Genomic DNA, 17,703 nt, shown 5'->3' with positions numbered 1-17,703 from the left:
TTGATCTCATAATGGTGAAATCATGACCTGAGCCAAAATCAAGAGTCGATTCTAACTGAATGAGTCATCCAGGTACCCCTAGACTAGATCCTTTTATTTAGAATTTGGATATAGAGGTTTCCACTAAAGAATATTCATGTTTATTGGAGAAAAATATCCCACTGAGTTGTTTTTGGCTATGTCAGTAAGCAGAGAACAGGGAGCAGGTTTGTAAGGCCAAAACAACCGAGAAACAAAACCCCTGGTAACCACAGAACCCCATCCTCAACAGAATAGGACTGAGGCTTGGGCCATTAACCAGTTTCTGTATGGGGTGCAGACACTCTCAAGAAATGCGTTGTCTCCTGAAATATTATATGTCTACTACTCTGCCAATTAATTAGGAACTTGAGTCTAAACACCAGTGTAAAGGAATATATTTTAGACCTCACCAAAATATACTGTTATGCTCAATATGCCAGACCATTAGCCTCATAAGTTTATTAAATGCATCACCATTTCAGCATTTGTCATTGCTTAAATAATTCTAACAGTCATGTTTAATAGTCTATAATTTTAGTAGTGTAAATGCAACTGTTCTATTGCCTCATTCAGGGCTTCTTAACCTCAGTATATGTGGGGCCAGATAATTCATTGTGGTAGGGGGCTGTTACTGTAGGGCTTTATCATTGTAGGACGTTTACCAGCATTCCTGGGCTCTGCCCACTAGATGTCCATAGCAACCCCCGCTCTAGCTTCGTTGGACCATCAAAGATGTCTCCAAATTATCCTTAGACTCTCTTCTTTAAAAAAAATATTATTTTGAGAGAGAGAGAGAGAGAGGGAGTAGTGGGGGGCAGGGGAAGAGAGAGAATCCCAAGCAGGCTTCACACTGTCAGCAAAGAGCCCAACATGGGGCTCAAATTCATAAACCACGAAATCATGAACTGAGCTGAAATCAAGAGCTGGACACTTAACCGAATGAGCCACCAGGATGCCCCTAGACTCTCTTCTTTGCTGTAAACGTATATTTTTTCCCTTAAGAGGGATGAATAACCATTGCTTTTTAGCTTTCCAGATATACAAAATTAACAGATGATTATTGAAAGATAGCTAGTGAGGATAGGACCATAAAATGCCAATTTAGAAGGTACTTAGCTTATATTATGACATTTCCACTATTGGGTGTAACCTGATTGTTGGATGGGCAGACGGAAATCATGTTCACAAAGGAAAGTTCAGTCAGTGTCCAAGTGTTAAGAGCCCAAGCTCTGCAGGCAGAGTCTCAGTTTGAACCCTTCACTCCAGTGCTCACCAGACCTGAACATGTGACTAATCTCTGTTCTTCTAGCACCTCACTTGTAGTTTGGTGATACTAATATTACTCAGCTCAGAGGTTGCTGAGAGGGATAAAATGAGATAATACAGATAAAGTATTTGGCAGATAAGAAACATTCAATATTTCCTAATACTACTGTCTATGTCCAAAGCATATTCCATGTCTGTTGCTGTTTTCACTCTAGTCTATAACTTGATGAGCTCTAATTGACAAAGGAGAAACAGAGAGCTGACTGCAAACCCTTCTCTGTTTATCAGTTGATTATAAATCCTATTTGTCAGAGAACTGACTATTCATGTTCTATGGACACAATGAACATAGTTGAGAAATAAAACTAGAGAAAGTGGTGTGATTGGCAGCCATATTTGATTGGTGTTTTTACATGACACTTCATTAAAAAAGATATAAAAATTCAAATAACATTTATTTATGCATTAAATAAATGATATTACTGAAAAAATAAAACTGAAATCAGGGCTGTAGGAAATCCAGAATTATCTAAGTTATATGGACCTGCAGACAAGAAAACCTGAAAGCAGGAAAATAGGGTTTTCAGAGAAGAATGTGCCTCTGAGGGAAGTGGTCCTATGCATTCAAAAGAGCTGGTTAGTGGGTCAGAGTCATCCATTCTCTGGAAACAAGAAAGAAGATAAGAAGAAGGTCTCTTCATTCATTGTAATTAAATGAAAAGATATTCTATACACACCAAACAGCAGGAAAAGTACTCTCATGAAAAACCAGTAAGTCACTTGTTAGAAACTACTGAATCATAGATGAAGAGAGCTCATAATCATACAGAGGCATAGAACTTGCCCTAGATTTTTCATCAGTTTTCTTCTCCACTAGTTGACTTAGTTTGGAATGATTCCTTTTGTCAAATGCTTTTAGGCATCACCCGTACTTCTCAAAAAAAGAATCACATCTCTCAGTCAATGGTAATAAAAAAGTAGAATAAAACAATCTTTACAAGAAGGGCAATTTACAATTCTGTTCAAAATTACCTCTATAAAACAATACTCTCCAATATCAACAGAAATATATATATTTCTAAAGCTTTAATATGTCCTCTCCGGTATGCTAATATGTGCTTGAGAACTGCATGAGAACAGTTAGTAAAGATTATTCTGAGTGGTTTCAAGGTTGGCATACTGAGCCACATACAAGTAAATATAAAATATGACCTGTTGATCTCTTAAAAATAAATGCAAATTATAAGTGACATGTGATGTCCTTGCAAAATAAAAGGTTAACATTGAAAATCAAGTTGGAAGGAATAAAGTATGATTATTTGGGTCCAATAGTCATGATTGAACATCTTTGTATTAATTTTTCACATATTCCATTGTTAAAAGATTGAAGTAGGGGGCGCCTGGGTGGCTCAGTCGGTTAAGCTTCTGACTTCGGCTCAGGTCAGATCTCACGTTTGTGGGTTCGAGCCCCGTGTCAGGCTCTGTGCTGACAGCTAGCTCAGAGCCTGGAGCCTGTTTCTAGTTCTGTGTCTCCTTCTCTCTCTGCCCCTCCCCCTCTCATCTCTGTCTCTCTCTGTATCAAAAATAAATAAAACATTTAAAAAAAAAAGATTGAAGTAGAGTAGTTACTGTATTTCTATAAAATGCTGGCTGGAATCTCAGACAAGTTAGAAAACATATTCCCCTTACCATACATACACATAACCTTCTTTGCTAAAGACTGGTATATTTAGGAATTCTAATTTTATTACTTTCTTCAGGATTACAAAAGTAACAATGATCTTATTCCTAAAATCTTTCATCGGAGTCTTTGGACTGCTACATGGTAGTCTGTCAACTATTCAGCAAACTGGAGACAACTGAGGATCTTTAAAAATACTGATGCCTGGTTCCCACACTGAGATACACTAATTCAATTGTTTTAGCATGCAACATAATATTAGTGTTTCTTAAAGGTCTCCAGGTGATGATTCTAATGTGTTGAAATATTAGGGAAACTTTGGGCTGGATTAAAGGCCCAGGTTGGGAGTGGAAGCCATGGATCACTGGCTAATCTGAAGAAAGAGTCATCCTAATGAAGAAAAGATTCTAGATTAAGGGCAATGGGGAAAAGGGGTGCCCTGGGGTAAGTATTACACAACTGCCCAGGAGTTTGTAAAAATGTACAGATGTCAATGGGGTCCCATTTTGTCAAGCCAATTTGGTTTTTTTTTTTAATGTCTTTTATTTATTTTTGAGAGAGAGACAGTGCAAGCAGTGGAGGGTCAGAGAGAGAGGGAGACACAGAATCTGAAGACAGGCTCCAGGCTCTGAGCTAGCGGTCAGCACAGAGCCCGATGCAGGGCTTGAACCCATGAAACGTGAGATTGTGACCCAAGCCAAAGCCAGTGCTTAACCAACTGAGCCACCCAGGTGCCCTGTCAAGCCAATTTGTAAGTACCAAAGACTTTCTTTCCCTTCCTTTCCTTCCTTTTCTTCTGTGTCTGCCTTCCTGCCTTCCTTTCAAAATCATACTATCCCAAAGAAGAATGGGGGAGGATCACACTGAAAATGCATGTCTTTTAGTGTTTATTTATTTTTGTGAGAGAGAGAGCAAGCAGGGGAGAGGTAGACAGAGATGGAGACACAGAATCCAAAGCAAGCTCCAGGCTCTGAGCTGTCAGTGTGGAGCCCAACACGGGGTTCAAACTTGTGAACCATGAGATTGTAACCTGAGCCAAAGTTGGATGCTTAACTGACTGAGCCACCCAAGTTCCCCAAGACTTTAATTTTTATTTATTAGGTCAGAGCATCTATACTCACTAAGGTCTACTTTAGGGCAATGGGTTAACTTAGCCAAGGCAACAGTCCAATCGTTAAAGTGAGAGATACTTATTTGTTCTCCATTTCATATGTAGTAATCTCTGAGAATTATAGATGGTACCATATTAATATGTAGTGGGATCCCCAGGTGTATCTGTAATTTGAGTCCAGTATTATGTCCATTTGGTACCAACTGGACATTTCAGAAGATGTTAAAATTAATTCAGAACCTGTGCTGTAGAAGTTTAAGAGCCAATAAATATGCTTTTATCTCTTTGCCATTTATATCATTTTAATAAACTTCAGACTTCCACTTGGGTCTAATTGTGAGCCTCATTTTCAGTTTGCTTGTTTCTTTTTTCCCTTTCCCTATATCCAGGTTCATTTGTTTATTCATTCCTTCCTTCTCTTTCTTTCTCCCTCTCCTTTTTTGGTTGGCTACTAAATATAATTTAGTGTCAGGGGTGTCCTCTCTACCCTATGCTAATTTATAATTATCTTCCGCCAGAGTATCAAATCAGTATTATCAGGCTCAGGGGCCACCCCCAAAGCAATAGGGTTTAAAGAAGTTTAAATTAACTTCTCTGAGGTGCCACAGGTATGTCACAGGTGTTTTTCCCTGTAGCCCTGAGGATCAGGATCTTTGTTGTGACAACAGCATAGGAAGCAGCAGTAAGAGAAGAGATGTTTACGGTCCTTCTGTGTGATCATCTGGTATTGGATATATGGATCACAAGCCACCTATTGGCTTTCGTTTCTGCACCTCTCTCTCTTTCTGTACAATTTCTCTCAAAATTTTTCATATTTCTTTTTTCTAAATATAATTTATTGTCAATTAGCTAACATACAGTGTACACAGTGCTCTTGGCTTCAGGAGTAGATTCTCATGATTCACTGCTTCTATACAACACCCCATGCTCATCTCAACAAGTGCCCTCCTCAATGACCATCACCCATTTTCCCCTCCCCCCCCAGGCCCCCCATCAACCCTGTTTGTTCTCCATATTTAAAATTTTCATATTTCTAACCGCAGAAAGTCCTAGCTTTTAGTTTCTGTCTTGATCCAATCACCCACAGCACAGACCTTCTCAGTGGTTATGGGAAAAGTTCAAAAGACTGGCAGCCAGCCACCCTCTTCTCCTCCAGGGAATGTCAGTCATTCTCCCTAGGGTCAAGGTCCACATACAATAAAGTCTTTGGCCTATGGCTTAGGAGGAAGCCTTCAAGTTCCATGATTGTCAGATTAGCCCTTTGGTATGCTAGCAATGAGCAACACGAGGCAAAACCCAGGTATGCTGGCTTGGGATTCTGCTTTAGGAGGGTGTTGACTCACTTACTCCTCTGGTATTCTGGCAGAAGCTGGTACCTAATGATTCTTCGCCTTTTCTTTTTCATTAGCACCTGGCCACAGGCCTGCAACTGGGGTGCCATGCTTAATTCTCCCCAGGATGGTGGTCTCCTTCTTTTACACAACAGTCACAGAAAGCCAACTCTGAGCCTGTCCCAGGAGTGCACAATCACAACAATATCCACATGGCTAACCCTAAGCTGTCAGTGATGATCACCAGGCCAGATGCAGTGACTGCACTGTTCTAGCTGGACCCTTGGTAAGTGGGACTCAAGAGATAATCAGTTAGTTTTCTCTGCCTTTACAGGTGAGATGCTCAGAGACCACCTGCCAAACACAGGCCAAACCCAACACATGTTAAGCTGTGGTATACAGTAAATGAACAATTCTTGTCTTGGGGACAAGAGCATTGTAGGCTGGGTAGAAATGGCAACATCGACAAAGACAAAAAGTGTCCCCAAAATACAAGCATGCAGCACCTGCCAGTTCTGTCTCAGGGGGCCTTTGCCACATCATGATGGAACCAGTTAGTCAGTCAAGAGGAGTTAAGGCTGACTAGGTGTCCTTGGTTATAAATGGGTCACTTTGTTCATGATCCAAATGTTTTAATTACCTCCTCTTCATCCCATTGGTGAAGGAGGAAACTCCGCCCCAAGGTTACAGGGACGGCGACATACAGCATCCGACACCCGTCACCGGACAGCTGAGACTGGCAGTTCGTTAGTCCAGCGCAGCGTAGGACCCTGCATGCCACACAAGGCTACCCGGGAGCTGCGCTGAGACCAGAGTAAACAGCTGGGGGCTGTATGAGGCAGGCCCTGTAGTAGCAAGAGGGGAGGTAAACCTGCAGGTACTACGAGAATAATTCCATGAGTTGGAAGGAAAATGAAACCCACTACTGAGGGATGTGCAAGAACTGTGCCTGGTCCTCTTGATGAAAGCTGTTTGGCCAGGAGAGCCAGACTCCACTGCGGGAGCAGAGTGCGGTGGGGAACTTGTCATTAGGCCATTTAAGTCCCTCTCTGTTTCACCAGGTGTCAAGGCAGAATATAATGTTGGACCTTAATTGTTTGCCCCGATATATTAACATTTATGGTGATCAATAAAACTAGCATGGTTGCAGACCTATTACTGAGCGCCTACTGTATGACAAGCATGTATCATCAGTGAACAAAACTAAGATCCCTGTTCACAAGAAGTATGAAGTATCCATATAGTGGCATAATTCTCTCTCAACATTCCCTTAAGACATATATTGCTGTTTGAGTATAAACAGGAAAATATTGAAGTTATCTTTTCTAAGCTCTTAGAAAATCTTAGCGATTTCCCAAAGTTTTGCTTGATAAGAGAACTTTCTGGAGATCCTAATTTCCCTTCAGTTTTTGTTTCAGTCTTCTTGATAAAGCAGCATAACCTGAAGTAAAAGCACAAATATCTAGAGTAGTTCCAAGGATGTGTATGAGACATAGCGTCAATACTGATTTCTGATCAATACTCTTGAAAAAATACAAGGGTTTATGTCTCCTCCTTCCACAGATCCCAATGCAATGATTGAAGAAATGTACGAAAACAGATCTGCTGCAGCACCGATTATCATGGGAATGAGTGTGACTGTCCGCTACTGACACATCAGAGAATACAATGAGACTCTGCTACAAGATAGAAAACTGGTGGAGCAAGATTAATAGTTGAATATAAAAGAACAGAGTCTCGTGCCTTTAAAAACAGTGAGTTTCTCTTAGAACCACAGGCTGACCCCTGGACAGAGTGCAGGCAGGAGACCATGAGCAGGGATTCAAGAAGGGGCTGTAGAACCTCAGAGGTCGTCTGCCACCCGGGACAAAGTTCTGTGAAACACAGATTCAAGGGCAGCACCCGGGAAATTCACAGCCTGGATAGGACACAGATGCAGCCCAAGACACGATTCCACAGAGGCCGCCCTGGCTCAAGTCCCTCACCACCGCTTCCACAAAATCCCTGCAGGCAAGTCCCCTGGTCCCAGAATCGACAGTCACTGCTTCTTATTAGATGACTAGTTTTTAAGAGGCACAAAGATAATCTGTGGTAGTCACTCAAATGATCACTTCAATCTTTAAAACATCCATCTAAACTGCTGCTAATATATGCCTAAAACCCTCATGAGAAACTAATGAATGCAAGCTTAATTTGTTTCTTATATAAAAAAGCACTGCTTATACATGTATTTATCAATTAGGATAGTGTTCTCTGTAAATAACAGAAGATCCTGTAACAGTGGCTTTAAACAAGCCCAGGGAATCACCCCTGTTTAGACCTGAACGATGCCAGCAGGCTCCTCCCTTTCTGGAGCTGTGCTTAGCATGAAGCCTTCCTCCTTCTGCTGAAACTCATGGTCCCAACATGGCCACGGCACCTCTGGATCAGTGTCCACTTTGGGCAGGAAAAGAAAGGAACAGAAAAAGGCTTAGTGTCTGAATCAGAAAAGCAAAGGCCTCAAAAGAAACTTGTACTGCTTGCTCATGTTGTATTGACCAGAACTGTGTCACACGGACCCTGCTACCTGCAAGAGACATCTGGAAATCATTTCTACAACTCCACAACCTCGAGAATCCATCTGTAGTTCCGCTTACTGCTTTTTACCTACAATCAAAGGCATTCATGTGTATCTATTAACCTCCACCATGCAGATTAATTCCAACTGGAGCTGGATGCAGCAGAACCAGAGAAAGGAAGGGGGCTTTGGAATCCAGAAGACACAGGCAAGAAGGAATCCAGCACTTACTTACCAGACGTGTGAATGGCATACATTTGGTTTTTTCTTTTAAAAGGTTTCTTTTGAGTTTTCTTGTTTTTAACAACATGAAAGAAATGTCTTTTCGCTGTGCCTACAAAGCCTGTGAATACCACTTTTGTCTGTTACTCTTAACAGCAGGGTAAGCCCACATCTGGCATGTGTGCTAGACCAAGCTGTTCAAGTTACGTGACTATTCTCAACGTGCTTCCTCTCCCTATAAAACAGGAGAATGGCCCTTTCACTGGGCAACTGCAAGGACTCTGTAAGATGACATAGATAAAGTAATAGTGCCCCTCCTGACTGAAAGAAAACTAGCCTCAAAGTAGGCTAGCAAATGCTTTTATCTGTTGGCATTTACAAAGACGAGAGCCAAGGATACAGTTTTCAGATCACTTGTGGAACTGCCCCAAAGCTTATTAGATGCAGGGGACTCCACATGCCAATGAAGGGTGTGCGTGCTTGCCAGCAGCTCTCCAAGTCACAAGGACAAAGACAAGTCACAAGGTAGAATCTGTTATGTTTGTAACAATTAAGGTTTTTTGACTTCCACACAGACATGTGAAAGACCCTTAGGTCATCTTTACACATGTTTCTATCATATCTGATTGTTTAAAAATTTTGCTTGCATGCCTCTGCTTAACTGGTTTTCTGGTTCTTCCTGTATTTAATTGTTCCTTGAGGTCATCTGAGATGGTCACAGGAAGCTGATATCAGTCACCTACTACATTTTTAATGCACTCCACCTACTCCAACCCTGCCCGCCCCCAGAAATTTACATTTTACACAAGCAATTACTTTGGAGGGCAGGCTTGCAAATGGATTTTTTTTGTAATGACTGTGAACCCACACACACAAAAAAACCTTTCAAACCTCAGATTTGAGAAGCCTCTCCCAAACTGCTTATTTTAGCAGAAACCTATGTAAAAGCACTACCTCTAATCATCTCATAGTTTTGGTCAGGACTGGTGCGTGTGGGTGTGTGTGTGTGTTTATTTTTTTTATTACACAGTGCTTAGCATTTGACCAATGCCAAGTGGGTCCTGTTGAAATTAGCAGCAATCTAAAAATTAGAATTATTCTATCCCATAGTTGTATCCGTAACTGATTGTTGAGTTAGTACTTTAACTCAAAGCTACCCTAACTTCCTCCACCTCTCTAGTTTACCTGGTGGAAGTGAGATAATCGGAGTACATTATGAACACAAGGAAATAAATTATTGAAAAAAACGAACCTATTTACACTTAAAAGTGACTATCCATTTGAAAGAATATTTAGTGAGCATATTATCTCAAACTGTTAAATCTGAAGCTGTTAAAAATTACACTAAACACAGTAACATAAAATACAATAAAAAATTGATATGATTTCTGTGCTGGAACCTGTATTATCAAAATGCTCTTTCTAGAATTGTGGGATCTCTCACTCTGTGTGTGTGTGTGTGTGTGTGTGTGTGTGTGTGTGTGTGTGAGAGTTCTCTCCAGTATTTAGGAATACAGAAACCACACGATCTAAAATTAAAATATTCAAGTAACTGGTTATAATTAGACTGTCTCCCAGAAGAGTCAAGGAAAGTCAGTAAAGTGCTCTGTAAACTTAAGATATTGTACAAGTCTAAAGTGATGCGTTGAGAATTAAAACCAGGATTAGAAAAAAGTCATCAGATCTCTGTTTTGTTAGTAATGTATCCATTCATTCATTATATCTTTATGGATTGATATACCGGACACTATTCTAATTAAATTCTTTAGGTTATGTAAGAAACGGTCATGCTGGAAAACTGAATTGTGAGAATATGGGTGATTTCAATTTTATTTTTGATATAATTTAGTGTAAGAGCCATGCATAACTTTATAATAAAGGAAAAGTTCAAATCTTGACTAACTTTACCTAGGTATATAAAATAATTTAAGGTAAAAAAAAGAAAAATACATACAGCTGCAAAAGATCCAAGAACAGGAAGATGGGCAAACGGAGGAAAGTTGGGAGGGGTGAATGAGGGAGGCTGGGGGGGGGGGGGGCGAAAGGGGAAATTCCAAGGGGGGGGGGGGGGAAAAGGGTGGGGCTTGGACCACTAACTCAGGTATAAGTGGTCGCCCAGGGTTATAAAAGCTTGGTTGAACCTGGCCAGGAATGCAGCCTCAACGTCCAACATTGGAACAAAGGCAGAGACCGGTAGGCCGGTAGGCGACAGCGGCTGTAGGCTCTAGCGGAAAACAAACGCCCAGAGCAGTGGCGGTCGGTCCAAGATGCTGAGCCTGATCTTGTCCCACCTGCTAGCAGTCTGGCTGCTCCTGAGCCTACATGCCAGAGAGATTCCAGCCGAAGAGAACGAAGTGGTAAAGGCATGCGGCCGCGAGTACGTCCGCCTCCGAATCCAGATCTGCGGCTCGATCTCCTGGAGCAAAAGGAATCGGCAGCAGCGGGGGCTCGGGCAGGCACCCTCCGCACTCTCAGGTGAGCGCCCCGCCCCGCCGCTCCCCACTTCCCATTGGCTGTTCGGGCTGCCGACCTTTTGGAAGGACACCCGCACTGGCCAGTTGCAGAACACTCTGGCTTCCCGCGCTTAGCCCGGACTCTGAGGCTGCTGATGCCTAAAAGTTCGGAATTTTCTCTTCCAACGTGCTTTTCTAGTAAGGTCTCCCCAGGGATCTCACCAGAGGGAGTGAAAGCAGTGGGAACAGCAGAAGCCTCTCCCGAGGGGCACTTGGTGCCCTTCACCTCTTGGCAGTCAGGATGACTGAGACGGGAGAACGGGGAGCCACAGAGGAGGTTCGGTTGCCCAGATACCTGCTGGGGGTGGGGGCGTATCTGAGTTGGACACCAGAGTCAAGTCCGTAGGGCACAGCAAACAGCCCAGTGTGCGCTGGTCTGCGTGCCAAAGGGCATGGGACTGAACTCGGAGACCATTGCCAGGGTCCTGGAGTGGTAAATACAAAGGGTCTTCTTAACAACTCTCCTCCTTTGCAAAAAAGCTAGAACTGTGGGCCTACACCATTGAAAATCTCTTTTAACTTCACCGAAGGGGAGAGCCTAGCCAGCCTCCCACCCTCTTTGCACTGGACCGTGAAGTTCATTAGAGAGAGAGGGATTGAAAAGAAAGAAAAAGGCCTGATCACCTAACTTCAGAATGGAGTACAGCTCAAATCTGAAATGGTTTCAAAAAGGAAAAAAAAGTTTGTTAGTAATAAACTATTTAGAAAGATGAATTGGAAGCTAAGTTTAAGTAGTAATACAAGCTTTCATAGTCTAATCAGTGTAATGGATATTAAATTGAGAAAAGAGAAGCTCAGTTAAGTGTTTTATGTTTCACAATATGCATGCAATAATTTATGATAAATCATAACTATATTTTATAGGCTACAAAATATATCCTATATTTAAATGACCATGTAAAATCACTGTGCACACCAAGCATATTTACTTCTCTTTTATGTGATTTAAAGTATGATCATAAAGCTATTTACTTCACTTTTCTACATTGTTGGTCAGAGACTGATTTATCTAATGCAAGTTTTTACAGAATTCTTCTATAATATTATTAGACAAGTCATACAATGTTTAGGAATTTACTCAAAGTCAGCAAGACCAGATTGCATTGTTTCCTTTGTTAATTCACTTTTTCTGAATAAATAATATGCTCATACTAAAGACTGAAACATATACATAAATACAATAAGAAAAATGAAAAACAGATACTAAAGACTATGAAAAAATATGTGAATTTAATGAGAAAATAAAAACATCTAATTAAATTAGAAACTGTAAAGCAATGTTAGTGAGAAATGCAGGAGCACCTGGCTGGCTCAGTGGGTACAGCATGTGATTCTTGATCTTGGAATTGTTATGTCTGAGACCCATCTTGGTGAATTTAAAATTTTTTACAATATCCTATGTCACAAATCTACTATATATATTTAGCCATTCTTAGTGGACATTTAGGTTGTTTCCAAATTGTTACTTAAACATGATTTTCTGAGCACATTTATATATAGCTATTTGTCCAAATTTCTGTTTCTGTAGCAGAGTCTTGTGATTTTAAAGTATTTTCAAAGAACTGTCTTATTTGCTACCCAATACATAATTTAACTGCAAATAACCTAACAAAATATTTCCTGCAAGGGACGACTAAGAAAAATGCTTAAATTACTAGTTAGGAATCATTTTTTAAATACATATCAAACAAAATAATTTGTGGTTCATGAGCTTAAAACCTCTATTTTTAGTTTGTGTTTTGTATTATTAAACTGTTAACTAGCCATTTTTTTTTAACCACAGCGTATGCAAAAATAACACTCATTGCACTCCTTTAAAAAATAAGAGATATCTTTAACTAAAAGAGGTCTATGTTAATAATTTTAGTCCATAATACAGTAATTAAGAGGGCGTCTGGGTCACTTAATTGGTTAGGCATCCGACTTCAGCTCAGGTCATGATCTTGTAGTTTGTGAGTTCGAGCCCCACCTCCGGCTCTGTGCTGACAGCTGAGCCTGGAGCTGCTTCAGATTCTGTGTCTCCCCCTCTCTCTGCCCTTCTCCTGCTTGTGCTCTCTCTTTCTCTCTCAAAAATAAACAAACGTTAAAAAAAAAAAGAGAGAGAGATGTTTATATGAATTCAGGTTGATTAGAAAATTATTATGTTTTATTTAGATTTGAGAAGGTAAAGCTGTTGATTGCAAAATGTTTCAAAATAAGTTTAAAAATAATTTTAATAAAAGAGTGCAAAAGAGGCAAAAGTAGACAAGTAGAACTACAGCAAACTAAAAAGCTTCTGCAGAGCAAAGGAAATAATCATAGAGAAAAGGCAGCTTAGGGATTAGGAGAAAATATTTGCAAATCATATATCTGGTAAGTGTTTAATGTCCAACATATATAAGGAACTCCTACAACTCAACAGCAAAAAAGGTAATAATCCAATAAATAAGTGGGCTTAAGACTTGAATAGACATTTTTGCATAGAAGATGTACAAGAGCCAACAGATATAAGAAAAGAAGCTCTATATCACCAATCATCAGGGAGATGGAATCCAAAATGACAATGATACCACTTCACAGCTGTCAGGATAGCTATTATCAAAAAAAAAAAAAAAAAACAAGAACTGTTGAAGATGTGGAAATACTAGTGCCCTTGTATGCTGTTGGTGGGAAGGCAGAGCAAAATGCTGTAGCACAATGGGAAACGATGTGGAGATGCCTCAAAAAAAAAAAAAAAAAAAAACCAAAAAGAATTACCATATGATCCAGCATCTCCACTTCTGCATATTCATCTAAAACAAATGTAATCAGAATTTTGAAGAGCTATCACCCGTCCCACATTCATTGCAACAATACATACAATAGTCAAGATGTGAAAAAGAATGCCTAAAAACAGCCTATGAATAAACACAATAGAAACTACAGTTGTTTTGCCTAATTCATTAACTGGCATTAAGTATATGGAAAGTTACTAAAGTCACTATTAGCTTCTTCCTGCACTCAATAAGGCCCCAGCTAGAGAGGGTTTAAGTTTGAGCAAGGAGAGTTTTATGAGGAGATTGAATTAAACTTAGGGTATCTTACTGAAAGAAAATGCAAAAACTTCTGACTACCAAAAAATGGTACAAATTCTCATCTGTCAGGTTTAACATGAATGAGAATGAGCATTAGGAGTAAAGATAAAACACTAGAGTTTGTTTTCTTTCCCTTGAAAACTCCCGACGGTTGAAGACTGTCACTGGCTGAACGGAGAGCAGAGAGACTCTTGCTAGAGAACTCTCAGGACAGGGCCGGCCCCAGAACACTCGTGGGGGGCGGGGGGACAGTGTGATATCCCCTGACCGGTGGTCGTCAATGGTTACCCAGAAATCTACGGTCCATGCGTAGATTTATATATATTGGCTTCACTGCTTCCACTGCTTCAACAGTAACACTTTATTAGTAAGCTGGAAAGCACAGCTTGCTGTCCACGAAGAACTGCTACAGGTTTACACTGTCATTTAAACTTCATCTGTGTTTCTGTTTCTGGTGCTAAAACTCTCAAAATTGGGTAAATGGAACACATGAGGTTAGGAGAGAGTCTACATGACTGACAGTTTTTTGACAACGTTTTCTTTTTATTACTATCTCTTATCTGGCAGAGAGACATGATAACAGTCAATGCATGTTCAACTGATCTAAATGAGCATCAAGAAGGAAAACACTAAGGGCACCCGGGGGGCTCAGTTGGTTAAATGTCTGACTTCAGCTGAGCTCTTGATCTCATAGTTCATGAGTTTGAGCCCCATGTGGGGCTCTGTGCTGACAGCTCAGAGCCTGGAACCTGCTTCGGATTCTGTGTCTCCATCTCTCTCTGCCCCTCCCCTGCGTGTGTATGCTCGCTAGCTCTATCTCAAAAATAAACATTAAAAAAATAAAAATTTTTAAAAAAGGAAGATATCAGCTAGTTCCTGCAGGTTCCCAGAACAAGTTCCAACCTTCATATCTGCCCATCCTGGGATGTGTTTAAGAATAGGCTCCCTTAACATGCAGAACTTACATGACCCATAATACTGTAACAAAAGTCATACAAGTACATTAGTTAGTACACACAGCAAAACAGATACGAATCACTTCTTAAAGTCACTGATATTTTCTTTTAACCCATTTCTCTATTAAATGTAAAATACGACTGGTTTGGAGTAAATACTCTGGAGAAAAGAAATTGTTAAATAGATGTATGACGGATGTCAGAAACCAGTATCTCTGAAATTCTGCCTTTTTAACTTTATCCTGAAGCAGTAATCTGCCACCATGGAATGTTTGATAGGATTACTATGACTCAGAAGTTAGTAAAAGAAAAAACTACTCAGGAAGAAAAATTCATCTGGAGTCAAACTGAGTGTTTTCAATGACCAAGATGACTTCAGAAACGTCGGGGGGGGGGGTAAAAAAACTATGATGAAAGCATTAAGGGGACATGAAGACAGACACACAAGGTCTGTGGAGTAAAGCAGAATCTTACTAATGTAGTAATTTAGGCTGCCCAACTATAATACACTAAAGCATTTAATCAGGATACTTGCTAACTCTGTTTTGATGTTTAATTTTATTAAGACAATGCATTCCCTTATGGCTCTCTATGCAAAATTTTATTGAGTATTTTTCTCTCCTCCCCCTTTTTTAAAATTTAGAACTCGTGTCCTCCTCCTCCTCCGCCAGTGGTACAGAAACCTTGAATGGGAAGCTGGAATCCATTCCTGATTTGCCACAGGAGCTGAAGGCAACCCTGTCTGAAAAGGAGCTATCATTCAGAGAGCTACAACCTGCACTGGAAAATTCTGATCTTAACTTGGAAGTATCGGAGAATAGTATTCTTGGTAGACAAAATGAAGCTGCAGACCAAAGTCTTTCACGATTAGGAAGCTCACGCTTAAATGCACATTCCCGAAAAAAGAGATGGGACTACATAAGGTACAGTGACAAGTGCTGTCACATGGGCTGTACTAGGAAAGAGCTTCATGAGTTATGCTGAGATGGAAAGTGTCGTGTGTGTCATATCTCCTGTCACGTGTATTCCTGACGACACACCACTGTTGGTCCTGTCACCCCACTGATTATTAAAGTATGAGAAATCATTGTTTCGTGTTTGGGTTTTTCATTTGGTATGTAACAAAATACTCCTTGCATTACTATAGTTTGTGCTAATAACAACTTTTTATTCCAAAAATATTTTTGGAAGTTAACAATAATTAAATTGGGTTATTGCTTTTTTAATGCTGTTAACTTAAAATGACACAATCTTTATCATTTTAACCACATATAATAATTCGAAAAATTTCATAGATAGCTGCATAAAACCTTATGCTTTGCACTAGTGAAAAAGGATAAGCCTATTTTTAAAATTTGCACTTGATAAATTATAATCTATCACCCATTCTTTTTACTCTGGACCTAATGCCCAAATGTTACTTCACTACTTAATATTAAACAAATTATTTTATTAGCAAATGAGATAAAAAAAAAAAACTCACTTTATACAGTGCCTAACACCAGGTACACAAAATGGACCAAATCGTTTTTACTGATAATTAAGCTCAGGTCAGATATATAGAGTCATAAAACTTGAGCTTTTCTAATAGATTTTAAAAGATGTCTGTGTCTTCTTGAACTATTCATTGCAATCAGATTGGATACAAAATCCATTTAATTTAGCTGAAGCCATATAAACTCAAGCATTTTCCAAGTAGGGTTCTTCTAATTCTACCATCTAAGGCATTAAAAGTAAATTATGTTTAAGGAGAAAAATGAACAGATACACAAACAAGAAAGAACAACTGAGTGTCAAAGTTTACAGAACTGATGTAGCAAGGTAGCAAGCTTTATAATCAATCTTTGAGAATTTACAAACCATTTCTATAACAAAATAACTGTGAAATGATATGAAAATTTGTTAGAATAGTAAGTTAACAAATACCTTAGTATTCAGCCAGTTCCTCTGACTTACATACACATGGGCAGCCTTTATAGAGAAGTACACTTAAATAGCAAGTTAATCTCTATCAAATATCTGTAAACAGAATTTTAAAATGTCTCCCAAATTTTAAGTCTCCACAATGGTTAACCATCATGAGACCTCTAAGGTTTATTAAGTTCTAACCAAGGCCACCTTGTAACACTTCATAAACAGCTGCAGAGCCTCAGAGGCTATACGCCACCCTTGGCAAAGCCAGGAGGCATGGAGGAATGCCATCGGAAGTGGCAAGTCCTACGAACCAGAGAACAAGGGCAGTACCCAGGAAATTTCCAGCCCCAACAGATGAAGAGGCTTTCTTAGACGCAGAAGGTATCCTCCCAGACCCTGCCCTGGCCCGCATCCCTGATATGTACCTCAAAAAAAGCCCTGGGGACAGGATTCCTGGTCGCAGAATCTGCATTCACTACCTCTGATGATATGACCACACTTTAAGTGGTAAAATCTATAGTTAACCACCCACAGATAATCAGTTAACATCTTTAAGATATCTAATTCTCACGTTACCAAAGTCCTCCTAAAACTCTCATGAGGAACTAATGATTGTATGCTTAATTTACTTCTCACATGAAAATTTTATTCTTTGTATATGTGTACTCTAATAAAAAAAAAAAGGATTGTGTTCTCTGTTAAAAAAAAAACAGAACCCTACAACAGAGGCTTCAAAGAAGCTTATGGAGTAAATATCTAACCCCTTTAGCATCTGAACGATGCAGAAGTCTCCTCACACATCCCCAGTCAGCTAATGCTTTGAATCCAGGTCTCCCTCCTTACACTGCTCACCTCATGGTCCCAAGACAGCTGCCGCACCTCTGGATCTCAGGTCCACTTTAGGCAGGAAAAGAAAGGAACAGATAAAGCCTTAGTCTCTGGATTAGAAAAACAAAGGCTTTATCAGAAACTTCCACATGTGTGCCCATGCCATAATGACCAGAACTGTGTCACATGGGCCCTGCCAACTGCAAGAGACTTGGGAAATCATTTCTAGGTTCACTTAAAGCCTAGAGAG

At 40.0% G+C, this 17,703-nt stretch overlaps 1 protein-coding gene across 1 annotated transcript; it reads left to right on the top strand.

Annotated features, from left to right (window-relative positions):
- Positions 1-10,359: 10,359 nt before the first annotated feature.
- On the top strand, positions 10,360-15,800 carry LOC115276684 (prorelaxin-like). Its single transcript, XM_029920748.1, has 2 exons — positions 10,360-10,664; positions 15,355-15,800. The coding sequence occupies exons 1-2, from the start codon at positions 10,457-10,459 to the stop codon at positions 15,693-15,695; spliced, it is 549 nt and encodes a 182-aa protein (XP_029776608.1). The 5' UTR covers positions 10,360-10,456; the 3' UTR covers positions 15,696-15,800.
- The last annotated feature ends 1,903 nt before the right edge of the window (positions 15,801-17,703 follow it).

The sequence above is a fragment of the Suricata suricatta genome, chromosome 13, assembly GCF_006229205.1.
Source record: "Suricata suricatta isolate VVHF042 chromosome 13, meerkat_22Aug2017_6uvM2_HiC, whole genome shotgun sequence".
Taxonomy (NCBI): Eukaryota; Metazoa; Chordata; class Mammalia; order Carnivora; family Herpestidae; genus Suricata; species Suricata suricatta.
This window is presented reverse-complemented; position numbering and strand designations above follow the sequence as displayed.

Coding starts and splice junctions, on each gene's coding strand:
- LOC115276684 (XM_029920748.1), top strand. CDS start 10,457: ATGCTGAGCCTGATCTTGTCCCACCTGCTAGCAGTCTGGCTGCTCCTG. Junction 10,665..15,354: donor GGCACCCTCCGCACTCTCAG/GTGAGCGCCCCG, acceptor TTTAAAATTTAG/AACTCGTGTCCTCCTCCTCC.